Raw genomic sequence first — 27,293 nt, 5'->3', positions numbered from 1 at the left:
TTTATCCTTTTCCTCGATACTGAAAGTCCCTACAGAACCAGCTAAATCTTCTAACGATTTAAAATCATTCAAAATGTCTTCGAACGAGATTGTATTTAGTGTACTTTTACATGACGCTATTGATGGTGATGTATGAACATATTCTGGGTTAATGGATTTGATATATGCATGAAGGGTTTTCTAGATGGAGAAAATAAAATACTACATTATATAACATATTTACATAAATTAAATTAATATAAAAAATATGTTACCTTTGTAGCCATCATCAGTTCGATCCAGTGCCGATCTTTGATTGCTGGGTTTTGTAGATCAGTGACTGCTCGTAATGACGTCATCAGATTCTTTATGATAAACTCTATTGCAGCGTACGGTTCCCTAGAAGTTGTTATATTGATAAAAAACATTGTAACATCAGATTTCTTCCAATATTTTTACTTATTACAATCGAGAAGTACGTGAAAATCTGCAGTCATTGATCTTCACAACTTCTGTTTAGCCAATTCCATATAATAGTATATTATATTGATATACTAAAAAAATAAGTATGAGTAAAACGTATATCACAAAGAACTAACCAAACTCTCATGTCTTTATCTAACTGTCGTAGATCCTTGGTGAATCGTTTGCACTCTTGGTCCATTCCGTCTGCGTCTATCTTCTTCCATGGCGATTTCTTCCAGAACTCGATAGTGCCCATAACGAGATGATAGTAATCCCACAGTTGCTAAATAAACATTTAATATGCATATTATTATGGGCAAAAAAAAATTTGGGTTTTGTCTAAATTTGTTTTGATTTTTAAATGATCTTTGTAAATAATATAATTTTTTTGATCATTAATAAATTAATAATCTCCTAGATACCTTAATAAGTTTTAATTCACGTCGACATTGCTTTAGATTCTTTTCATCTGGTGGCTGTATATCGAATAACGCACACGATTTTTTCAACGAATCCACTATATCTTCGAAACCAACCAATTCCTGGTGCACTTTATCAATTTGACTATACGGTTCTTTGCAGCTTTCCAAAAACATCTAAAAATTATACCAATAAAGAATTAAAAATAATTATCAAAATTTATGACGGGGGAATAAATACCTAAAATATCTCAGAAGCCTACAAATAATACACAACCAACACAAAACTACGTTCAGGACAACAGGATTAATTCCCTGCAGTAAAATCATAAGAGATACTACCTCCTTCAGCTTAAACTGCTCTCTGTACATGGTAAGCCGCAGGTTAATAAGGGCAACTCGTTTGGCGATCAGCGCCGCCTGCGCAGCTTGCAACGGCGCCACGTTGTTCTTCATCACTGTCGCTAACTTCACCAGATTACGCCAACGCTCTGGCAGAACGTCCAGCTAAAACACTCATTTTTTGTAAGCAAAACGAAAATAACTATTATAATTATTATAAGCTAATGGACAAGCTTCTAAAATTAAAAACAGCAGAAAACCATGCAGCCCGTAAGCTATGAAAAATAAACGAATTCAAACGATTCGTCAACATATTTGAAGCAATGAATCCCTAAGTCTTACCAAAGTATGTACCGAATATTGGTGATGTTTTGAAGGCTGCAACCATCCAATTGCGAGCATAATCAAATAATGGACATAACTTTATAAAAATAACAATAACCAGGATATTTGTTTGTCGAAAGTATTTTCTTATGTAGTATATTTTTTTAGATTTTCATCTTTTTAAAAAAGACGAGAAAGACTATGATTAGTTAAATTATTTTTGAATTGTCGTATATCTTCATGGTGAGATTTTAACTCCATTTATATGATTAATATATTTTACCTGTTCGTATGTTTCCTCTGGAAAGTCAACACCGTACTCCTTGAGCACGTCGATAATATCTCTAAGCGGCTCGAACATCAGTTCGGTGCCCGCGTCAACCTTCGCCTTCACTTCGATCAGCACGCCCATCACTTTCAACAAGCCTTCGTAATCATCATCATCAAGTTCGACAGATAATTCCTTACTCGCATAAGCTATGAATGCTTCTAGATCATCCAAACTGTGTCAAAAAGGCAAAAAAGGTAATTTATAGGTAAAGTAAAAGGAAAGTAACTTCAATAAATAGCGCTGTGGCTTGTCGCTTGTTGATAGATTACCTTTTTTGCACATGATCTTTCAAGTTCTGTTTGTACAAATTACTCCACTTACAAACGATATTCATAATAGCTTGGTTCAGCCGCCTCAGGTCGAGTTTTAACCAGCCGTTGCAAAGATAATCGCCGGGTAGTGCAGCTACTTCATCGTACATTGCGTTAAATTTATCAATCTATCAATTTAAAAAAAAAGAAAGATGAACTCAACATAATATTATTAATTAGTGATGCATAAGATTGGACATAGAAGAAAACATTTTAAAGAAGAAATATTTAAAGGAGGCATATTTGTACCATAGATTCGAAGTCTAAATCAAACGTATAAACATTATAGTACCTCTTTTTGATATTGTTCTAATTTCGGCTTAGCTTCAGGTGGATCGGTGCCATATTCATATTTGTACTTGTCGAACTCCTCAGGAGGTATGACGCGGCCGTATTTCAGAAACCCAGCTAAAACTTCTTGTCTGTCTTCCATCCATAAGGAAGTATATTTCTCGTATTTCTGCAACATAGATCTTCTTCATATCTAACTTAAATCAATTGAGCGAATACAAACGTTCGCTTTTCTCGATTACTAATAAACCTTCATACGGTTGCGTAGCAATACATAATTTACGATACTATCCATGTGCACGGAAATTCATAGTATGCTGAACAAAAACATAAAAACCACTAACCGATGCGTACTGCACCACGTCGTTAATACTGTTTTCAATCCTCTTTAATATTTCGTGGTACAAGTCGATCATAGCTTCTTCGGCAACAATGTCATCTACAATCAATATTTTTATTCTTATACTAAGTGACAATATTACAATAAGAACTATAATCAGGTATTGAGCCTGGATTTTACCTTCATACGTAGGTATCGGCACTATAGGATCTATCCTCGGGAACAATGTAGCCTGGAGGAACATATCCTTCATCATTTCTCTTAGAGTATCGTACAGACCGTCTTCATCATCCATATCCAGAGATGGAGAGAAAAATATATCTAGAAATTTTAAGCATGAATTAAAATTAAATCACTAGAAAATGCAACCGAACCAAATGAATAATAAATTTTCATTTGTATAAAATATTTGAACGTCAGCGTGAGAGCAGCTTTTCGCATAAACGTAGCAATTCCAGCGAAATAATTAAAAAATTATAAGAATTGTAAATGGTACAGTATCAGTAGACAGTATTTGATGCCAAAATAAGTAAGTGTTTAACTTTTACCTACTACATACTAGGGTAGGTGACCCTTTATTATACAATCTCACCTGGATCTTTAAGTTCTGCTAATATTTCCATAAATGCCACCCTTGGCCCTTTCTCCAAGTCGGTTTGCCTCTCGAACAAATCTAAGCTCGATTGTATAGCTTTCATTACTTGTTTTGATACCTAAAGAATTAACGCACTTATAAAGTAGTCTATCAAACAGCGGTTTATGATATCTTATGTTTAGGCGGATGTAACTATTTTCAGGTTTTAGTTTTTTTTATCTTAACATGTTCTCACGACGTTTCGACAACTTTGCAGCCTTCATGGTCAATGGGGGAATTGAGGTATTGGTCGTCCGAAAAGTTTACCATAAATTAATAAAAGTTACAACATGTATTTACAATTTACTATAATACACAATTTTATTTTTTTTATTTCAATTTATTTCCATTGATTCCAGTTAATTTTAAAATGTGTTACACTCCGGAATGTTCAAATGACCGTATATAAAAAGTTACTTCTACATTATTTACCAATGAATCAACGTATCTGACATAGGCGGGCCAACGCTCCGCTCTAAACGCCTCCTCCTCCATTTCCCGTTTTTCAGCTTCAATGTCAGCAAGTTCTTCGGGATCATCGATTTCCTCTTCTTCTTCGGCCGGCGATTCTATTTCTTCACCTGAATAAATATATACAATTTTATAATTTATGTGGTATATTAATATAGTGATAGACGTAACACATATTTAAATACCAATTTGGCTATGTACTTAAATACTAAACGTACCAGCATCTCTAAGCGCCTGTCTCTCTGCTCTCTCCGCTTCCTTGGCTTCCCGCTTTAATCTTCGAGCCTCTCGCCTCTCAAACTTGATCTGAGCAGCCTCCTCTTTCATCCTCTGTTTCTCTTCCCGAATGAGTCGTCTCTCCTCGCGTCGTTGTTCTATCGCAGCGAGTTTGGCGGCGCGAGCTGCTTTCTCGTCTTCGTCTAATGTTGACTCATCGACTTCTTCGAACACTTCCTCTTCTTCTTCAGCCTAAGTAATTCTTGTCCTCATTGAAATGAAAATGCAAAATCCTACTATCCTAATTCTTACTAATCTATACTATTATATAAAGCTGAAGAGTTTGTTTGTTTGTTTGTTTGTTTGTTTGTTTGTTTGTTTGAACGCGCTAATCTCAGGAACTACCGGTCCAAACTGAAAAATTCTTTTTGCGTTGGATAGCCCTTTGTTCGTGGAGTGCTATAGGCTATATATCATCACGCTATACCCAATAGGAGCGGGGCAGTAATGGCTAATCTCAGGAACTACCGGTCCAAACTGAAAGATTCTTTTTGCGTTGGATAGCCCTTTGTTCGTGGAGTGCTATAGGCTATATATCATCACGCTATACCCAATAGGAGCGGGGCAGTAATGGCTAATCTCAGGAACTACCGGTCCAAACTGAAAAATTATTTTTACGTTGGATAGCCCTTTGTTCGTGGAGTGCTATAGGCTATATATCATCACGCTATACCCAATAGGAGCGGGGCAGTAATGGCTAATCTCAGGAAATACCGGTCCAAACTGAAAAATTCTTTTTACGTTGGATAGCCCTTTGTTCGTAGAGTGCTATAGGCTATATATCATCACGCTATATTCAATAGGAGCGGAGCAGTAATGTCTAATCTCAGGAACTACCGATTCAAACTGAAAAAATATTTTTGTGTTGAATAGTCCTTTGTTTGTGGAGTGCTCAAAGTTATATATCATCACGCTATGACCAATAGGAACGGAGCAGTAATGAAACATGTTGCAAAAACGGGGAAAATTATGAGTTTTGAGAGCTTCCGTTGCCTGCGCTGCGTAAACGGTTAAAGTTATGCAACAATGATGTATGACGGGAATGTCTCACTTAAAAAGTTCTAAAAAATATATTATAAAACAAAGTCCCCCGCTGCATCTGTCTGCCTGAACGTATTAAACTCAAAAACTACCCAACGTATTAAGATGAAATTTGGTATGAAGACAGTTTGAGACCCTGGGAAGATCATAGGCTCCCGGGAAAGTACTACTTTTATAACGGAAAACTTTAGCCTGAAAAACTTTATAACGCGGGCGGAGCCGCGGGCAAAAGCTAGTCCTACTAATATTATGAATGAAAAAGTTTGCGAAGCTGTTTCACAGTTTGTGAGAACAAAACTGTTAATCTGCTGAATGATTTTAGATGAAATCTGGTATAGGTAACATAATATTAAGATGCGATTTTATCAATAGAATTTATCAATATTACAATGCGGTCATGAACGAATGACTGTGACTGCAGACAAATTAAATAGGCGTGTATTTCGCTGTGCGTACATGTTTTATGGACCTTTTTAATTTAGCCACCACTTGAACGTGACTTGTGTCTGTGTTAGTATTTCGTGTGTGTTATTTTTTATACTGAAATTAATATTTTATTGAGTTTGTTTTATGATTTTATAGACATGACTGAAAAAAACTGAATCATAGACTTAGTGAAGCACCATTTTAGCTTAATTGAAAATAACAAACAATCGTCTTCATTATCGCTTTCATAGGACTTAATTGATGTATTTTTAAATTATAAAACATGAATAATCTTATTTTTCTTTATAATTTCACAGTGAACACCGTTGCTACACTAGTATAACTTGGCTATTGTCAGAATATTATAATAGTGAGTGACTTACTTTTATTTTTTTAATAAAAGTTGTTTTACTTTCGTGTTATCCGGTCTAAGTAGGAGGTTGCTTTTAATCGTGGAAAAATACACAGCGTTGTTCCAACTAAGATCAAAGCACGAGCAAATGAAGAAATAATTTACCTCTTCTTCGTCTTGAATGTTGAAAAATAGCTTGTAATTGACCTTAAGAATATCGATGAACTCCTGATGACTGTCTAATATCACACTACGCCTGCAATTTTAAACTTTAGTTAAGTAAACACTGAAAAATAACACATAACAATAATTTTGTCCCAGAAAGTTGTTTACCTCTTCAAAAACCTAGGATGTCGTTCATTCACAGCCAACAACTCCATTTTATCAGGATTCTCCTTACGGTTGTGCAGTGGTTTGTCCCCCCATGCGGCAATGTTAGCCAGACCACGCTTCACGTTGTTCTGTGCAGTCAACACTCGTTCTTGCAGCGTATTGATAGCTGCGTACACTTCTGCCATCCATTCGGTAACTGGAAATAAAGTTTTATTTTAATTTTCGATTAACTCTATAGCTCATACTCCATAGAACAAGCTTAACTTGGTCGAAATTAGTTTAATTATAGTTTTATCTTATTCTGTCTATGGCTAAAATTATTGTTATTAATAGGATTTTCCTTACATGTATTCACAAGGAATCATAGATCTCATCATAGAGAATAAGAAACTCACAATCATCATTCCAGGTTAGCTCTTCAACCCCTCGACCAAGGAGTTGATCAATAGCATAAATCTCTTTCTCGATTAAAGCCACTTCTGTCTCGTGGCTACCTTCACGGATCGCATTATACCATGATATAGCGCGATTTAAGCGGTTCATATCGTACTGCAACAGATAAAGTCAAAATCGGCTACAAATTCTATTAAAATTGTGTTACTAATAGGAGATTTGGAAAATATCCTACTTATAATTTTAAATTAAACTGAGCAAACAAGTGTGTTTGATTCTAAAAACGAATAGCCTTAATGTGTTCGTATAAACGATTATTTTAAAATCAGGACTACGAACGTATAAATTATTCAATATCTTCAATCAATATTACCTGCAATTTTTCATTCCGAGCATATAGCTCAAGCCCTTCAGCTGGTATACCTTGCTTGTCTAAATATTTCATGTAGCGTATTTCACGCAACAACATAACAAGCTGTAATATTTAAGTAAAATGTGGTTACTTCCATCCAAAATCAATATCAAGAAGAACAATAACGACAACTCTACTATATCGATTGAGCACCTACCTCAGGACTAAAATTGTTTCTAACAAATGGTGGATCTCGGTAAATAAGATTCTTCGCTAAATGCAGCTTACAAATCGGAGACACCGTGCCAGACCACTGCTTGAATTGTTTGTCCTCCAGCGAGTTCAAGTAACCTAACATTTCATTGTGTTTTTGTTTCATATACATTGCATATTCCACCTCTATTATCCTATTGGGAAACAATAAAGATGTGTGAATATACTAGTGCATCAATCATTTTAACAATAGTAAGTATCTCGCAAATAAATACAATGTACTTACGGATCTTCAAACAGAATAAAATCTTCCATCGGCATTTGAATTCTTCGACGCAATTTATTAACCCACCAAAGCACGCCACCAACTGGTGGTAAATAAAGATCGACCATCGGCCTCTCAGGACCTTTAGTTAATTTCTGCACAAATTATTGATGCCAAGTATAACGCAAATAAATACTACGCATAGTTCAATTACAAATAAAACCAACAAATTGAATTACCACTTACAGACATTTCCTCGTCAAATATCTCCTTTACAGCATCCAAATTGCTGTGCATGAAATCCAAAAGCATCGGCAATTTCGGTTGCAATTCTTGTTTAATTAACGGGCGATGAAACAGATCTCCGATAATTTGGAAGAACTGGCGGAATAAATTATTATTTTATCCAGCATACCCTATACCATTTTTTGTCAATCTGAATAAAAGCAATGTTTTTACCTTAAAGAAATGCTCTAAATTATGGCACTCGTCTAGACCCTGTGAAAACAATGATGCAAGTCGTCTGTCCACATCTTCTAGTACACCCATATGTTTATGATAATCAGGAAGAAATATTTCAGATTCCGGATCCGCGGGATCATACGTGATATTCCCTAGATTTTGATATATCAAAGTGTACTCTTCTAACACCTGAAAGATATTACATCAAAACAAATAGTCTAGAAATTCTCACTTCTTACAATGCAGTTAGTTGAAAATACTAAACTACAAAAACGACATAGCGTACCTTTATACACTCAGTGCTCAATATTTTTCCACGTAAACCACAGAATTCTACCTTCTCTAATTTCATGATTTCAACGGTAGCTTCTAGAATGTTCTCGATCATTTTCAATCGCTTCATGTACACGTTGAATCTCATGAACACGCGATCGAAGTCGAAAGACCAACGTACCGGCATCACGCCGGGCGGAAAGAACGTATGCACTTTGTCACGATTCATTTCGTAAGTATCTCTGTAAAATTACTACTGCATAATAATTATAAGTCATAATAGGTGGGGACTTCTAATTTTTTCCTTAGGTACTGACTTATACTTCTTAACTTTCCGTCTTTCAAGCAATTCTACAAATCCTTTTAAAACAGTACTCATAAAAAAGAATTGGAAATCTTTGACTCCTCTTGCAACTACTGTCAGATAAAAACGTAGCAAGAAACAACAAAATAACAATGACTTACATAAAATGATTCAAGATACCGATAGCTTTTCTCATTTTAAGTAACTGCTCTTCCGCATCACCTTGGAATATAGACGACGGGTCTGTCGAATTAGTACACTGCTGTATCACCAGGTTGCACACTTCACGCAAGAGAGCTGTAAAGTATAATTTTTAAATCTACATTAAAAGCTGATTATGCCCAGACTAATAACATTCGAAACTCTATATCTGATTATCAGGTGTCTTGACTTCAAGATGATATACGCATACTGAAATTTATGCTATCAAACTATCAACAATGAAATTATTTTGCTTTCGAATACTTTCATCTATATCGTCAGCCCCATCAGGTCTATTGCTGAATTGCCTTTATCATAAATTCCCAGATCATGATGCCGAGAGCGTACAGCATTCAACAACTTCTTGCGACCTTTATCAAAGCATTTTCTTCGAAATTATCACCAGAAGTACTTACGTATTAATTTCTCCACGTTGCAATAATATCGGGAATTACCCCACAGCAAGCCTATACAATGGAACATCGGACGAATGAGGTTCTTTGCATCGGAAAAGTCCGTGCCCTCGAACGTTTCAAAGTGTATAACTAAAGGTTTCTGATACACGTATATGTCGCGACATTCTACTATAGCTGTAAAAGAAACAAAATAATGAGGGATTATTGTTTACGATTAAGATTAATGATAAAGTGAATAGTTTTCTAAGTACCTAATGTTATAAAGTTGGCACACCAAAAGTTTCCAATAGATGGGTATATCATATAAGCTATAGCTATTGCCAAACATGTTGTTCATCTAAAGCTTACGTTAATAATCACTCTTCGTTTATCAACTACACTAGATAGCAAACTAGAAATTAGGATACATTTATACTAATTGTACCACGTTACAAATATTTTCACGAAAGATTTTAAAAGTCACAAGAATTCCTGATATACATGTTACAAAAATACAAACCATTGAAATTAAGGAAACACTCACCAGCAACAACGTTAGTGAGCATGGACTTGAAGCAGCTGAGGTACACGCTACGGGTGGACTCGAGGTAGTGAGCCATGCGCTTGACGCGAGGATCCCTTAGTTGGGAGTATATGCCTTCGAGATTTCGGAGACGTTGTGTGTAGAACTCCACGTCCGCATTCGGTAGCGGGAACTTTGTCCGTTTAAACGCTAGTATAAGAATATTAAATTTGTATACTTAGGTGTGATCAAATAAGTTGTTAGAAAAAATAGGACAATGCTATATTTGCTCTGTTTAAAAATAAGGCTTCCTTGGTATTTAATACTCATTTGGTTACAGAAGTAATCGATAAAGAAGCTACGTACTTATCTTGGATACCGCTGTGTCAAAAGATGGGCTATTTTGACTTATAAAGAAAGTAAATATAAATACTTAAATACACTATTTCAGAATTAAGATAGTCACCTATATACGAATCTTCTTTCAATAAATCGTGGACTTGCTGTGCCCATTTTATAATGGCGCCTTCTATGTTGGTTTTAAGGTACAAATCCACGTCCTCTCCGTCACTGTAAATCGAAGCGGAATTTATTAAAATTTGATACAATCACTGGAAGATGCTGTGCGAAATTTAAAATTTTAATATTGCAGAATACTATTAATTATGCACCATTTAAAAGCTGCCTACGAGCTAGAAGCGAAATATTAAATCCACCCGTGCATTTTTGTTTTAAATAGTAAAATTAACTAGGAACAACAGTAACTTAATGATTTAAGCAAATTGTCTACCTTTCTTTTAACCGAGCTTCCGCGTGGTAAATACTTTCGACACCTGCTGGCATCGGTAACATCACTTGACTGGCCATTTCTCCTTTCAACTGTCCAATACAAGAAGATTTTTTTTTACTTTTACCATGAACCGTCTCGAAATCCCAGTGATGAGCATCTACTTATTATTTTCTGCTTACTTTTATAGTTGAAAGAAGATAATCAATACATTTATATTTTTACAATTATACATAAATAGCTTTTAATTCACATCCGTCACTTTGTTTCACATTAAGGTCCCAAAACTACTCTGATTTTAATGCCCATATCCCTATTCAAGCAAAATATTTAGTAACCACTATCTACCAACGTACAATTTTCTTCAATGTCGAGAAAACCGCCTACGAAAGATGCGCACTTAGGATGTTACATCATAATTAACAAACTAATATATTTAAAAGCGAAGCATTAAAATTTTCTCATTATATTACCTGTGTCATCAAATTTCTCAAATCGTTAACATGTCTCTTCATATCGTTCTGCACTATCTTCGGCCATCCTTTCTGGTTTTCAGGGTTACACAGCAGCGGTCCAATAACTTCGTCCGCCATCACACTTATATCCATCAACACGTTACCAGACATCTCCCCAATAGTCAGAGCCTTTGGATAAATAAGGCTAATGATGAAAAGGCACTGTATATTATTGTACCAAACAATATAGATACAACCCCAGATAAGATGCAAATCTACCGCAGTGGCTCGTTCCAACGAGACGTGTTTCGAACCAAACGAGCAGTCATGGTCGGGTTGGAGGCACTTAGCTCAAAGACTCAAACGTGATGCATGAAAGAATATTCCGCCCGGGCCGCCCGGGCCACCCGGGCAACTAAAACTCGCTGTATAAAACGAATACCTTATCATTATATGAACCTGTTTCCAATAGACATAGTCTAGGAGAGCAAAAAATAGGTAATTAGCTTTGTAAAAAATGTACTTTAAAGAAAACCTATTGTGGAAATTTCGATTCAACAGTCAGATCTATTTATGCTAGCTAATACGGTAATGGGATTCTATGAATAATATTATTAAATGATTATTATGAAGAAGCACCGATATAATTATTATGTGGCTGAATTATATTACCTGGCGGAAATTTGCCTGAGTTATTTTGTCATCGATATTTCTGAGAAAATATATCATTTTTCCTCTACTTATTGGAGGAAAACTGGTGGAACATGTGAGCATACCCGCTGTGTTCATTCGAAATACTATGATTTCGTATTTAGGCATGTCAAAGAATCTAAATAAAACATGCTGAAATCGAAATGCCATATTAAAGTTAAATAGGTGAATCGCGAGTTTAACTCATACGGAAGACTCTCAGTAAATTACAATTACATGACAAATGTACCAAATAATAATAATAATAATAATATCTGCCCTGTATTATATACTTGCCCACTGCTGAGCACGGGCCTCCTCTACTACTGAGAGGGATTAGGATTTAGTCCACCACGCTGGCCTAGTGCGGATTGGTACTCTTCACACACCTTCGAAATTCCTTTACAGAACTTCTCAGATGTGCAGGTTTCCTCATGTTTTCCTTCACCGTTAAAGCGAACGATAAATTCACAAAGAATACACACATGATTTTAGAAAAGTCAGAGGTGTGTGCCCTTGGGATTTGAACCTGTGCACATTCGTCTTGGCAGTCCGTTCCATACCCAAGTAGGCTATCGCCGCTTTTTCATTTGTACCAAATTATATTTTACATAAATTAAATCCCAAATTGTCCGCAGTTAACATAGTTACCGAATTTGCTAATCTAACTCAACTAAACCTGTGATCTATCTCACGGAACACTTAGTACTTACTCTTTCGTCGCCCGATATAAATTTCGCCCATTTATCGACCTTCTGTTTGAGCGATTTTAGTATGTATTCGCTCATAATCTCCAAACGAGTGTCTACATCCTCTTTCTACAAAACAAAAATGAACGTTCAGTTCCTATGTGCTACAGAACAAAATTCCGTGCGAGGAAAATTTGTGCAGCATAATTAGGTAGTGATAGCTTATAAGCACAAATCTCTATTGTTTTTATTACTTCACTTTGTTTATCTGATGCACCTTGGTGTATAAAACCTACTTTGTTGCAGTTGTTTAAATGAAGTGTTACTTAACACAAAAAAATATTACACCGTGTGCAGATACAATATGTAGAACTGCGATATTTGTTTTAATATTAATTCATAATTGGGTTTGGCTCTCTAATTACTTACATAAAATGTACTTAAGTAGAAATTGTTTAGAATCTAAACGTGGAGTTGTGGATTATTGTTTAATTTATAATTAATATGAGGACAATGGTGTGCATTGTTTAATAATTAGTAAGTACTTAAGTAATATGTTTACTACATTTATGAGACATGAATGCATGTATGAATCCCTCCTAAACGAATTTGGCCACTGCGGACAATCTCAACGGGGATCAGACAGGTACGCAAGATATATTATTATAGTGCACAAGTGTGCGCGCAATACACAGATGCACTCTCTGCTCCTTCACTCTCATAGTTCGGAGAGAAAGATCCGGCGCAGAACCAACGGGTTTACGTGCTTTTCCGAGAGACGGGGGTATCACACGGCCAACTTCCTGACTTCGAGCTGCGCTTCGACCCCAGTGTTAATAAAACCACTATGACGGATCACTGTTATTTAATTTGATATCTTAAACATAAACTTAAAGAACTACATTATTGTGGCTGCTCGCCGGCAGCCCGTGACAGGAAGAAGGAAGTGGAGGCGTGTTGCCACAAAACAAATTAAATTACATATAAACAAATGTTACCCTAAACAAATATAAATGTACCCATTCAACATGCCTCCTTACATTTATATTTTAACTAAATCATATCATACACTACTCATATCAAGTATTTTAAATTAAAACAATAGCTCTATAAACATTACCTTCAGTATAACATATTAATTGTAACTTTTTTTTATATTACAATTATCATCTTTTAATTAAACAATTTAAACCAATATTTATCTCAACATAATATCCATCTGAAAGATAATTTACTTTTACAACAACTTTAACATATCTCTAAATTTATTAAATTTATTACTTCCCAATGGTTTTGTTAAAATGTCAGCTATATTTTGATCAGATGCAATTTTTATAACATCAATTAAACCAATTTTAACACTTTCATGAACAAAATGATAATGAACTTCAATATGTTTTGAATTTTTGTGAAATTTCCGTATTTAGCAATAATTTGAGCTCCAATATTATCTTCATATATTTTTTACAGGTTTACAATCTTTCTGACAAATCTCATTAATTAAACAAACTATAAATTTAATTTCAGTAACAGCTTCTGACAGCGCAATGTATTCAGCAAATGTAGATGACTTTGTTACACAATTTTGTTTCTTTGATTTCCAAAATATTACATTCCCAAACAGTCTAATTACAAATCCTGTTGTTGATTTCCTACTGACAATATCTCCTGCAAAATCTGCATCTACATAACAATCTAACATATCAGAATTTATATTCATGTTATAAATTAATTTTATATGTTTTGTTAAGTAAAGATATTTAAGTACTCGCAAAGCATATTTAAAATGTGTCTCATTATAGCATTTTTGGAATCTACTCAAATAATTAACACTGAACGATATATCTGGTCTTGTACCTGAACTAATATATAAAAGTGCTCCAATTAAATTTCTATATTTTACATTCTCATTTATATTACAGTTTTCTAGTTTAAGATTTACTTCCATTGGTGTAGTATATAACTTTGTATTTATTATATTATAACGCTTAGCTAATGATTCTATATATGATTCCTGACTCAGTGTCATGGTCTTATTCTTTTTATAATCATAATCAATATGTATTCCAATGTATTCTTTAACTTTACCCATATCCTTCATAGTAAATTTACTTAACAGTTTGTTTTAATATTACTCATTACCTTTTCATCTTTACAACATATTAACAAATCATCAACATATAACAAAATGTATACACTCACATTAGTATCCAATTTAAAATATAAACAAAAGTCATATTTACTTCTCTGAAATCCAAGACTAGTTAAAAACTTATTGACACATTCATACCAAGCCCGAGGGCTTTCTTTAAACCATATAATGTTTTATTTAATTTATAAACTATATCAGTGCCATCATCATAACCAATTGGCTGCTTTACATAAACTTCAGATAAAATTTTACCATTTAAAAAAGCAGTTTCAACATCCATCTGATGTATATTAAGATTATTTTGACAACAATAAGACAATAACAATTTTAAAGTTTGCATTTTAGCAACGGGTGAATATATATCATCAATAAAATCTTTTGTTGAAAACCTCTTACTACTAACCTAGCTTTAAATTTATTTTCGGCTTTCTTTCTGTATATCCATTTCACATCTAAAGGCTGTTTGTCTGCTGGTTTACTTACAAGTCTCCAGGTCTCATTTTTGCCAAACTGTTCATCTCACGATTCATAGCCTCAGTCCATTCTTTTGCTTCATCGCTAGTTATTGCCTCCTGAAAATTATCTGGAATCATAGCATCACAATAGTTAACAGTTATACAATAATAACCAAATTCTTCATCAAACCGAGTTGGTGGCTTGATTTTACGCCGATTTCTTGTTTCAATTACTTTATTATCATCATAACTTTCATTTGTTTCAGCATTCAAATCTTCATTAATTTTCTCATTATTTTCTTCTGCATTAGTCTCTTTCTTCTCTTCTATAATTTTCTCTTCCAATTTATTCGGCTGGCTATTACTTTTATCATTTTTTCTCTTCTCTATTATCATCGAGACCAATACACATTACATCATCTTCAATTATATCACAATGTCTTGCTACAACTATTCTATTGTTTATTAATACTCTATATCCAACATCTGTATAGCCCATTAGTATGCCAAGCTCGGCTTTCCTGTCCCATTTACATTTTCTTTTCCTCTGGTGTTCTAACAAATACTTTACTTCCATATATCCTTAAATTTTCAATGCTTGGCCTTTGTTTGAAAAATATCTCATAAGGCGTCTTCCTTTCTATAGTGCCATTTGTTAATGTTCTATTCTTTAAATAAGCTGCGGCCATAACCACTTCAGGCCAAAATCTTTTATGCACTTTTGCCTCTGCCAAAAGACATCTTGACATATCCATTATTGATCTATTGAACCTCTCTGCTGTGCCATTTAATTCATGCACATATGGCGGACAAGATTTAATCATTATTCCCTTTGATCTTGCAAAGTCAAACACTCTTTTATTAATGTATTCCTTTCCATTATCACATCTCAATTCTTTAATATTTTTCCCAGTTAAATTTTGTATCTCATTAACATACTGCATTAAACAATTATATACTTTATCTTTTGACGGAATACAATAAACTTTTGCCAACTTACTATAGTCATCTATAAAACTTAAGAAATATTTTTCACCATTAAAACCTGTAGTTCTGTGTGGCCCATTTAAATCTGTGTGTACAATTTCTAATATATCCTGTGCTCGTTTTCTATTATTTTTAAATGGCAAGTTATGCATTTTATTTTCAATACATATAGCACATTTCATGTACTTACATTCAATCTCCTTTGGTAATCCTTTCAATAATTCACTTGTACACATAGTATTCAAATTGTTAAAGTTTATATGACCAAGCATCCTATGTAATTTCTCCTTCACTGTCATACTTGATTTCTTCACTAAATTAGCATGTAATGTACTTGCATTTATATAACCTTTTAATTTATACAGTCTATCTTCTTTCACTGCTATAGCTATAATAGTTCCATAGACGTTATATATTTTTGATTGTCGCCCCTGGAAACAATTTTATGATTGTCTGTAATCTTTGAATAGCTCAATAAATTTGCTTTCATCTCTTTGACATAGAAAACATTGTTCAAAACAACTTCAGACTTTTTCCATAGACCATAAAATAAGTTTGTATTTTTCCGACCTTTGTAGCTTCTAATATTCTTCCATCACCAACTTTTACTTTAATAGGTTGTTGTAATATTTCACATGAATGATAGTACTCATCAGTATTAATTATATGATCTGTACAACCACTATCTAATAACCAAGTTAAGTGGCCAGACTGCTCAATATTATATATTTTACTTGAAGTTGAAACATTATTATTCTCAATAGTTGCAAGGAAATTATTACCACCACTCTCATTACTGGATTTATTATTATAAGTTCTTCCTCTAATATTTCTTGAATTATAATATGATCCACGTTGATGTCCACGATTATTATTAAATCTAATAAATCCATTTCCTCTACCACTGTTAACATTTCTGTGTCGACAATCTCTTTGCATGTGGCCAGGTTTTCCACAGGTAAAACATTTAAAGTTTTTATTAGGTGATGCAGAACTACTAGTGCGAGCTTTAAAAACATTTGAGTTGTCGCGTGATGGTTCATTACATTTTTCAGGTTCTTTATCCAATGATTTTAACATAATTTTACTTTTCAAATAATCTACAGTTCTGTCTTTTTTCTGGTAAGACGTCTATTAGATCTCCAATATGACTGTAATTACGAGGTAAGGCCTTTAACATATAATTTAATTTTTCTTGTTCACTTACCGTCGCGCCGGCTTGTTTTAACTGATTTATTGATTTCTCAAAGTCGTCAAAAATACACTTACTTGCGAATAGTTCGATAATTTTATTGCTTCTACATTGTTGCGACATATAATCTGTAGCGCCGATGATTTCTGCAGGTACATTTCATCAAATTTTGCCAATATTTTGCATGCGGAATCTAAGTCGCATATATATTCGAGTTGCTTGTTGCTTATTGCACTATAAATGTAGTTCGTTGCCTGGATATCCATCTCTTCCCACTTTGCAACATCATCCGAATCATTTTTGATTCGTATGGCAGCTTCTTTACATTTCTTAAACTCCAAAAACTTAAGTATACGTATTTTCCAGCTACTATAATCCGATCCGTCGAATATTGGAATAACTGCGTCATTGCATTTAGTAAACGCCATTTTTGCTTATTGCATATATAGCACGTTTCCACTTTATTTGCGAAAATATCTTCTTTTCTTCTTTGTATTTGCAGGCAACCACGCTCTGCTACCATGTTAATAAAACCACTATGACGGATCACTGTTATTTAATTTGATATCTTAAACATAAACTTAAAGAACTACATTATTGTGGCTGCTCGCCGGCAGCCCGTGACAGGAAGAAGGAAGTGGAGGCGTGTTGCCACAAAAACAAATTAAATTACATATAAACAAATGTTACCCTAAACAAATATAAATGTACCCATTCAACACCCAGTCACAATTATTTTGGCCTAACCTTGGATTCGAACCCAGGACCTCAGCGCGGTAGTCGTACTTGTACCGTGTACAATTACAGTTGTGATTGTACAAGGTTGCGTTAGCTTTTGTTCCAAATAAAATAGAATGTAGATTTATGCAAAATTTTATTTTCATGTGTAAAACAAAACTATGCTCACTGTGTGATATACTTCCGTCTAATACATAAAGCGAAGTTTAGATTAGTAAGAAACCTTTCAGAAATCAATTACCGCAAGCATTTTTTACTGTCTATCACGGCATGCGGACTTCTTCAACTTTTGAAACTTGCATGTCTTGCAGCAAGTTGCATGTGTTAATATATAAACATTAAAATACTTATTGTTACTAGTGTACGCGCATTTGAAAATCCTTGCGCAATATAAGTACGAATTTACTACTCTAAACTTTATTATAATAGGTATTACTCATAGCTTTCCGGTTGTGAACAGCGTTTCTCGCTATAAAAATCCGTAAATCATTGTAATGATTCATAGCATGATCAGTACGATGTAGCGCTAACTACTTAAAAACCTTTCGCGCAGGAGTAAATTAACAAAACGAACCGGAGATATAGGGATAGAAAGCTATGAAAATATAAGAAATCTCTAGGAGGAACTGAAAATATCGAGCATCAATAAGTTTCATTAAAAAAAATTGCCAAATCAGGTAGATAGTACGAGCGGACCGACTAGTACCTAATAGATTCCATATTTATTGTTATATTATATTGGTTTTAGCTATCGATATATACTTATATGTACTACTGGCATTTTGTATTATAGTACATGGGGATATTAGATGGAAAAATAGATACTCACATCTCCCATTGTCTATGTTTTCAGCCTGCTTTTATATTTTATTATTATTAATACATCTTGTATTTTAGCATTTATAATTAACTAAAAAGAAGCTGTCTTTCAGATTATATGAAATAAATCACACGCAAAACGTTGTCATAGCAACTTTATAATTTTAAATTTCGATCCAAAACGCATTGCCAGTATCAGAGCCACAATGGCCAACGTGAAAAGGAGCCATTGTGTGAATTCCGGAAAAATCATTATAGCTAAAAGTAAAAGAATAAAATAGTAGTAACTCGTAAATATTTTAATAATCATATTAAATATTTTATGAATATTTATGAATTATTATTAACATTTGACACCTAATGTTTTTTGTGCTTTGCCTTTCAGAAAAACGCATAAAACGTCAAACTCCAGACGTCACGTCAATGTCAATTTTACGCGCCAATTTCTGTAACTGTTGAGGTTGCATTTTATAAATAAAAAAGTCTAATATTCAGTGAAACAAAGTAATTTTAAAGTATTTTTAATATCAAATAAGAAATGGAAGGCTTTGACGATCCTGGTGTATTCTTCTCTGATAATTTTGGTGTTGAGGAAAATGAATCGCAAGATCAAATTAACCTGCAAGCTATAAAAAAAAAGTTCAAAGAGTTTATTCGTCAATTTCATACTGGAAACTTTAATTATAAATACAGGTATTGATACATGATATTTATAACTTTAAATTGAGATCAATATTAGAAAATAAAATAGTAAGTACCAAACTGTTAATGTCACCTATTCTAATGTTATGGTTTAAAATAAGGCTCTACTTTATTTCAGAGATGCCCTGAAACGTAACTACAATTTGGGTAATTACTGGGTAGAAATCAATATCGAAGATCTATCCAGTTTTGATGAAATATTAGCAGAAAAACTGTACAAAAAACCCACAGAACATTTGCCCATATTAGAAGAAGCTGCAAAGGATGTATGTAACAGTGTTTATTATATGACAACTCATTAATGATAATATACAAAATTTGGAATATAAACTGATCAATTACTTGCCATGTGTATCTTTATTATGTTTTCTTTGTATTACATATCTACATTAAACAGAATGTACAAAGAAACCTCTATAATAATAAATCACACTTCTCATGTTCTCATACTCTACAGTTAGCTGATGAATTGACTGCTCCGAGACCTGAAGGTGAAGAGAAAGTGGAGGACATACAAGTACTGCTCACTTCAGATGCAAATCCTGCTAGTTTAAGGGAACTTAAAGTAAGTATTACAGTGAAATTGATACAGCAAATGAACTATAATAATTTATTCATGAAGCAAAAACTGACTATTATTGTGTGAAAAATTGCTTACATTCAGGATGCAATATATAAATGTAAAAATTTATTCCAGTCTGAAACAGTGTCCAGATTGGTGAAGATCCCTGGCATTGTAATATCTGCATCTGGGATAAAAGCTAAAGCAACAAAAATATCCATTCAATGTAGATCATGCCGCAACATCATACCAAACCTTCCAGTGAAACCTGGGCTAGAAGGCTATGTGATGCCACGCAAGTGTAACACGTAAGGAATTTGCAAATATCAGATAGATACACCTGAAAGTTACTTTTGTGATATCCCACATAAAGATAGCCTGGAGTCTGCCCGAGTCTAGAGGATTGATTTACAGTTCCACAATACCTAAACCCAAAACTTTCTTCATTCAAAACTTTTTAATTACTTACTAAAGCTGCTGAATTTAATACACCAAGTAAAATAGTTTACTTAAATTCTACATAGTTCATTGTTTTAAACCATACGAAAGAATTTTCTCCCTCCCCCATCATGAAATTCTTCATTCCTATAAATTAAATTTTTAATTACTAAGTCCCCTTGGTAATTTATAAAAAAATATATAATTGTTTTTTTTTTGTAATTTATAGAGAGCAAGCTGGTCGGCCAAAATGTCCACTGGATCCTTACTTCATTATTCCTGACAAATGTAAATGTATTGATTACCAAGTAAGTATTCTAACATAAACATTTATAGTCTTCTGATCCAATAGACACAATTAATTTACCACCAGATAATATTTTGCTTTACATGTTTTGTTCTGCAAACAATAAATAATGATTTAATATGATTTGATTTTAATGTTTGCTTCTAAATTGACTTCAATCAGAATCAACCTAGTGTTAGGTATAATTCTTAATATTGATGTTATTGCAGTTAACTTTTTTTTCAATACTCTTGCAATAAAGATTTGATAATAAACATGATATTTTGCTTTAGGTATTAAAACTTCAAGAAGCACCGGAAAGCATTCCACAGGGGGAGCTTCCGCGCCATTTAACAGTGTACTGCGACCGCATGTTGTGCGAGCGAGTGGCGCCAGGGGCGCGAGTTACTGTGCTCGGAATATATTCGATTAAGAAAATTGCCAAAATGGGGGTAAGTTTCGTTAATTAAGTGAGAAGGAGCGCCCTAGAGCTATTTTTTAAATAACTCAGAATTGGTTGTTCATCAGAATAACCAAAGACTTTACAATTTATTTTTTCCAATAATGATTAAAGTGTTGTTGGTTATACCCTTACAAATGATTTATGTTACATCATTGGGTAGCTACCTTATGTCTCAGCTGACTAAAATCGTCATACTTATTATTTTAAAAAGTGCTTACTACTTCCATTTTACGAACTTTAAGATTTTTCATTGTTTTATAGCGTGAAAATCGTGACAAGGGATCTGTAGGCGTGCGAGCGTCGTACTTACGCGCAGTTGGCCTCACTGCCGAGGAGGGAGTGACGGGCGGGCTCCGTCCCTTCACAGTCGAAGAAGAGGAACAGTTCAGAAGACTGGCTGCCTCACCCGATATATACGACAGGATCGCTAAATCCATCGCGCCCAGTGTCTTCGGCGCTATTGATATGAAGAAAGCTATTGCTGCACTCTTGTTTGGTGGTATGCTAATCTTGTTTTGTATGGAAGTTTATTTTTGCACGATTTTTTCAATAATTATACATTCAATGTCAGCTAATAGTGTTAATGAAGATCTTGTTCCTTAGTATGTATGTGTTCTAAAAAACTGAAATTATAATAATATTCAAAACCAGTCAAGCATCAGCAGTGCACATTGTTACTGTTACAGGATCCCGCAAAAGACTACCAGATGGTTTGACTCGACGTGGCGACATCAACATATTGCTTCTCGGCGACCCTGGTACGGCGAAGTCACAACTGTTGAAATTTGTGGAAAAAGTAGCTCCTATCGGCGTATATACGTCCGGCAAGGGCTCTAGTGCGGCTGGTCTCACTGCTTCCGTGATCAGGGATCCTGGAAGTGTGAGTATGATTTGCACATTTTCTGCTTTTTTATTGCCAATGGTATCTCTGCGTGATTTAACGCAGTAAGATTACTTAGACTACGATGGACTAAGGCCTATTCCCTCTCAGTAGTAGAGGAGGCCCGTGCCCAACAGTGGAACAGTATATAATACAGGGCTGATATTATTATTAAAATAAATTAGTCCTTTTTTCTTATACTGCTCTTTTCAATATTTTACAATTCTATAAAATACAATGTTTGCATCTACAGCGTAACTTCGTGATGGAGGGCGGGGCCATGGTATTGGCGGACGGCGGCGTGGTGTGCATCGACGAGTTCGACAAGATGCGTGAGGACGATCGCGTCGCTATCCATGAAGCTATGGAGCAACAGACCATTTCTATTGCCAAAGTAATTATATTTCTATATTCATTAATAATGAGTGAGAATACAGATATATTTAGAAACTAATATACACCAAAATCAGAGATTCATTCTTTTAATAACTTGGCTCCTCGTTGTTACATCTAGTTGGTCAATTCTCTTTATTTTAAACGTTTTATCTAGTTTATTATTACTAGTGACTATAAATGTAAAAACGTCTTATTTCAGGCCGGTATAACAACGACGCTAAATTCTCGATGCTCGGTGCTTGCGGCCGCTAACTCAGTGTTCGGGAGATGGGATGACACCAAGGCAGATGACAACATCGACTTTATGCCCACCATCCTCTCCAGATTCGATATGATATTCATTGTTAAAGACGAACACGATGAGAAAAGAGATATCGTAAGTCAATTGCTCATTTGATCATCTTTGCAACTCTTGTCTCGACGTTTTCGCAATATTATTTTTATGTTTGCGAGTATAATGCAAAAAATTGTAATTAAATTGATTACAAGATTGTTTCATATCTCTGTAATTAATTAGAATTGAATTAATATTTTTTTTTCTTAATTATGTTTTAATATTCATGTATGTGTTTCTAGACCCTAGCGAAACACATAATCTCAGTGCACATGGGCGGCGACAGCGCAGAGCGCGAGACGGTAGCGGGCGAGCTGCCACTGGCGCTGCTGCGACGATACTCGGCGTACTGCCGTGCACGCTGCGGCCCGCGCTTGTCGGCCGCCGCCGCCGAGCGCCTGCGCGCGCGGTATGTGCTCATGCGCACCGGCGCCGACCACCACGAACGACAAGCCGACAAACGACTCTCCATACCTATCACTGTCAGGTAAGCGTTACGTTATCTTACTCACGTAATTATACATTCTTTATAATTTTTGCTAATGATTCATAGTAATTATGAGTTATGATACATCCCCTATTGAGAAATTTCTGAATTTATTCTGTTTAATCTAAGAACCGGGTGATATTTCAGGCAATTGGAAGCTATTGTTAGAATATCAGAATCACTGGCTAAGATGCAACTCCAACCATTCGCGTCGGAAGCTCATGTCACGGAAGCATTACGACTATTCCAAGTATCCACTCTAGATGCCGCTATGACTGGCAGTTTGGCAGGTAAATAAACTGTTTCACATTATCGTTTGGAAATACATTGTAATTGGCATTCGACATCACTATGTATGTATCATTATGTTTGTCATTAGATTGAGATGAAAACTATTTTCAGGAGCTGAAGGTTTTACAACAGAAGAAGATCATGAGATGCTCTCGCGTATTGAGAAACAACTAAAGCGTAGGTTTGCCGTTGGTTCTCAAGTTTCTGAACAAACTATCATTCAAGACTTTTTAAAACAGAAATATCCCGAGAGAGCGATTCTCAAGGTGATCCATACAATGATCAGAAGAGGAGAATTACAACATCGTTTACAAAGAAAAATGTTGTACAGACTGTCATAATCAAGAAACCAGTTTTTATTTTTTTTTTAATAAAACCACAAATTGCATAGTACTCTTGAAATTTTATTTCATATTTCATTAAGCATAATAACACAGATATTGTCAGTTTAACTGACTAAAAGTAGTTGAAGCAACATAATTTTATAGTGTACGTCCAAACCGGCAAAATCTAAAAATTATAGAGGTAGTGAATGACTAGAATGTGAACATCGTGTTTTGTTTTTTTTTTTCAAACTAAGCTTTTGTGACATCAACTGCGCATAACTGGAATGGATATTCTGGTGCTTTCTCTACGCCTTTCCAAAACAAAAAGTTGAAAATGCGACCATTTTCTCCTTTATCTAGTTTCTTAAGGCGATTAACTTCTGGTGGTGATAACTCAAAATCATATATTTGGAAATTCTCCTGAAAATTAACAAACATAATATAAACCGCCTCACGAGTTACACAAATGGAATTGCCTGTTTACCTACCTTTAACCTATTTTCACTGGTACTTTTTGGGATCACGACAATCTTCTGATTGACTAAGAAATGCAGCAGCACTTGGGCTGTGGTCTTTCCATGTTTTTCAGCTATCTCTTTCACATCTGGGTGGCCTAGCAAATCCGGAAAAGCATCAGGGCTGAAATATAGGTGTTTCGACAGAATTGTGACTTTTATGAAATAAAATTTCTAATTTATTTTACACACCTATAATTATATTTGTTGACAAAATGATCTTTAGCTCCCGGGCTGCCCAAAGGGGCATACGCAGTCACCACTATATTGTTCTCGGCGCAAAATTTCCGGAGGTCTAGTTGTTGAAAATAGGCGTGTAGTTCTACTTGCAGCACCTGTGGTTTCAGCGTTGCCGATTTTATTATCTTCTCTATTTGTTTTTCATTGAAATTTGACAAACCAAGGTTGCGAATCAGTCCCGCTTTCTGACATTCTTCCATTTTCTTGAAATAAAACATAAACGCCTGTTATTTGTTTCCCCTTATATTTCATGATATTATTTTAATAAAATGTACACAGATCTATGCAGACAAGGAACGCTATCGGGAACAAAAAACACTGCTTATATTTTAATAGCTTTTGCTCGCCCGCATGAAATACTTTCCCGAGATAAAAGACCCGCTGTAAGTATATTTTTCCGAGATAGAAAGTAGTAGCCTTTGTACTTCGCAGGGTCTCAAACTATCTCCATACCAATTTTCACTGAAATGGATAGTTTTTGAATTTATCGCCTTCAAACAGGCAGACAGATGCCGGAGTCTTTGTTATGGTATATTTTTTTGAACTTTTTAAGGGGAATAATTCCGTTATACATGTTTATTGCGTAACTTCAACGAAAACGGAACGAGCAAAGAAAACTCTCAAAAGAATTAAAATTTCCCCGTTTTAGCAACATTTTTCATTGATGCTTCACTCCAATTGGTCATAACGTGATATTATATAGCCTATGGCCTCCATCGATAAATGGGATAACACTAAAAAATATTTTAATGTTAGCCCATTTATCGACATTTATTTAAATTATTACTATGAATTCAAATCGAACCAGTAATTCCTGGTTAGTTTTACTAGTTATTTTTTACCCTAATAACGCACTTTTTCATACTCAGCACATCGCATTGTAGCCAAAGTTGGAGTTACCTTCCATGTAGTTATGTGGTTGGTTTCCATGTCCAAGTCATAGTCGCCGTTGTGTTTTATGCGCGGCGTGAGGGTCTCTGGATCACAGTGAAAACCAAAAGGCACGTGTATTAAGTATAAATCTACATAGTCCATCTGCAAACGACTTAATTGCAGATCGAGAAATGTCTTCACGTCTGACGCGCGATTTCCTACATGAGGAAGCTGTAATTCAGAAGAAAACATCATAACGTTAGTGCATCATAAGTAAATAAAACTCCTATAAATATGTAGGTACATAAAAAACAGGCACACCTAGTTCACCTACAAATCGCTAAGCATATCCGTCCGATGGTGTAACAGCGAGCGAGCCTAACACCAGACATACTTATTTCGAATTCAGAGCTACACCAACTTTGTTCCTTTGTGCATTTCTACTGACCCAATTTACAATGTAAACAAACATGTTTTACATCAAAGCAAGTCTGATTTTTACTGTTTGTATAAGTAACTCACTAAGTAGGTTGGTAGCCTATATAATTTTTTACACCTATTATTTGTTTTAGACATTTATTTATCGTGTATATACTTGCTCGAAACAATAACAGCGAGTTACACCTGAGGAAATCTTAGAACACGATAATACTGAAAAAAAGTATTAAGACAAGAGGTTCCCCGTTCCGTAATGGCAATGAATATTGCAAAAATGATGGTCTTTTTGATTCTCGTCTGCCGGCGATCATGGAACTTGCATGCTTTGAGTGGTAACAAGGACAGAGTGGGAGATATCTCCATACTATATACTATGCGGAATAAAAATTACCTGCGCTGGACATAGGAAATAGAATTATGAAAAAATTTGTTATTTATCATACAATCGTATTCGGATCTGATAATACATCTCTTACGCACCTTAGTAGTAATAAATAAGTCACGTCTTGCACCTTTTCCGTCATTAATCCATTTTTTAATAGCGCTACCAATAGCCTCTTCGTTGTTATAATTGAAAGCTGTATCTATGTGTCTGTATCCTAATTCGAGAGCTTTGTAAACCGTGGTCTCTATCACATCTGGTGGCGCCTAGAATTAGAAAAAAATTGGTTGATACAAAAGCATATAATAAAATTTCTTGTCAAAAATTGGTACTCACCTGCCAAGTTCCAAGTCCTAATGTTGGCATTAAATCATCTGTTTGTGAAAGCTTTACATATTTCATGTTGCGAATGTTACTGTGATAACAACGACGGATAGAAACTCGCAATATGCTTTGAAAAGCGAATCCCAATTGCGTTACAAAGCTCATAAATTTTGACTAAACGAAATCATACAGATGTTACAAAATTGGCAAAGAGCCAGTAATAGTAAGATTATAAGTAAAGTTTTTCTATTAAGATAAAGATAAAATTAAAATTGAAGCACGTTTAATATCGCTACTTTCGACGGATATTTTTTTCTAATGCAAGTTATTGATTTTTCGTGACGTAACTTTTTTTTTAAATTTCGCGGCCAGTTTCCATAGCGTAAATAGATTTACAAAAGGATTTTTGGAGTTTGTATTTCCTTAGTACCTATTCGAAATATTAATTATTTTTATTATGTAATGTAACTATAAATGATTGTATAAAATTAATATTATGCACAATAATCAGAAAGACATATTTAAGATTATTCCTTAAGATTTGAGATATATTTAAAAAGATTTATCCTGATGATTTTTAAGAGTATTTATATGTGTTTGATTCTTTCTAAAATATTTTTTAAAGATTTGAATCATGTTAAATTAAACGAAAGTAGATACAATTTGTATACCGAAA

General features: G+C 34.5%; 3 protein-coding genes across 3 annotated transcripts in view; 1 reads left to right on the top strand and 2 right to left on the bottom strand.

The window, feature by feature from the left end:
• Window positions 1–18,866, bottom strand: part of LOC115450203 (dynein beta chain, ciliary) — a 41,323-nt gene extending 22,457 nt beyond the window's left edge. Inside the window, 30 exon segments of the mRNA XM_030178197.2 lie at window positions 255–378; window positions 579–727; window positions 867–1,040; window positions 1,206–1,370; window positions 1,813–2,032; window positions 2,130–2,299; window positions 2,464–2,631; window positions 2,807–2,901; window positions 2,983–3,123; window positions 3,395–3,515; window positions 3,869–4,017; window positions 4,126–4,375; window positions 6,168–6,258; window positions 6,336–6,531; window positions 6,731–6,884; window positions 7,102–7,203; window positions 7,298–7,487; window positions 7,580–7,713; window positions 7,805–7,939; window positions 8,018–8,209; window positions 8,307–8,535; window positions 8,759–8,894; window positions 9,215–9,388; window positions 9,738–9,926; window positions 10,183–10,286; window positions 10,507–10,595; window positions 10,977–11,147; window positions 11,631–11,801; window positions 12,362–12,466; window positions 18,691–18,866. Of these exon segments, the coding sequence (XP_030034057.2) occupies window positions 255–378; window positions 579–727; window positions 867–1,040; window positions 1,206–1,370; window positions 1,813–2,032; window positions 2,130–2,299; window positions 2,464–2,631; window positions 2,807–2,901; window positions 2,983–3,123; window positions 3,395–3,515; window positions 3,869–4,017; window positions 4,126–4,375; window positions 6,168–6,258; window positions 6,336–6,531; window positions 6,731–6,884; window positions 7,102–7,203; window positions 7,298–7,487; window positions 7,580–7,713; window positions 7,805–7,939; window positions 8,018–8,209; window positions 8,307–8,535; window positions 8,759–8,894; window positions 9,215–9,388; window positions 9,738–9,926; window positions 10,183–10,286; window positions 10,507–10,595; window positions 10,977–11,147; window positions 11,631–11,801; window positions 12,362–12,466; window positions 18,691–18,699 (4,497 nt within the window). The 5' untranslated portion in view covers window positions 18,700–18,866.
• Window positions 18,867–19,092: 226 nt separating this feature from the next.
• On the top strand, window positions 19,093–23,912 carry LOC119189220 (DNA replication licensing factor Mcm5-like). The gene is made up of 13 exons (XM_037438299.1): window positions 19,093–19,373; window positions 19,501–19,648; window positions 19,840–19,947; window positions 20,080–20,252; window positions 20,612–20,690; window positions 20,962–21,120; window positions 21,393–21,630; window positions 21,818–22,011; window positions 22,265–22,405; window positions 22,607–22,783; window positions 22,984–23,228; window positions 23,376–23,518; window positions 23,631–23,912. Exons 1-13 carry the CDS (start codon window positions 19,219–19,221, stop codon window positions 23,858–23,860), a joined length of 2,190 nt encoding a protein of 729 aa, XP_037294196.1. The 5' UTR covers window positions 19,093–19,218; the 3' UTR covers window positions 23,861–23,912.
• On the bottom strand, window positions 23,903–26,977 carry LOC119189221 (1,5-anhydro-D-fructose reductase-like). The gene is made up of 6 exons (XM_037438300.1): window positions 26,630–26,977; window positions 26,392–26,559; window positions 25,501–25,704; window positions 24,553–24,803; window positions 24,334–24,484; window positions 23,903–24,265 (listed from the first exon to the last, which is right to left on the bottom strand). The coding sequence occupies exons 1-6, from the start codon at window positions 26,780–26,782 to the stop codon at window positions 24,095–24,097; spliced, it is 1,098 nt and encodes a 365-aa protein (XP_037294197.1). The 5' UTR covers window positions 26,783–26,977; the 3' UTR covers window positions 23,903–24,094.
• Between the last annotated feature and the right edge of the window lie 316 nt (window positions 26,978–27,293).

Source organism: Manduca sexta, chromosome 13 (genome assembly GCF_014839805.1).
Source record: "Manduca sexta isolate Smith_Timp_Sample1 chromosome 13, JHU_Msex_v1.0, whole genome shotgun sequence".
Lineage (NCBI taxonomy): Eukaryota > Metazoa > Arthropoda > Insecta > Lepidoptera > Sphingidae > Manduca > Manduca sexta.
The sequence above is the reverse complement of the archived record's forward strand: the minus strand, read 5'-3'. Positions and strand labels throughout refer to the sequence as shown.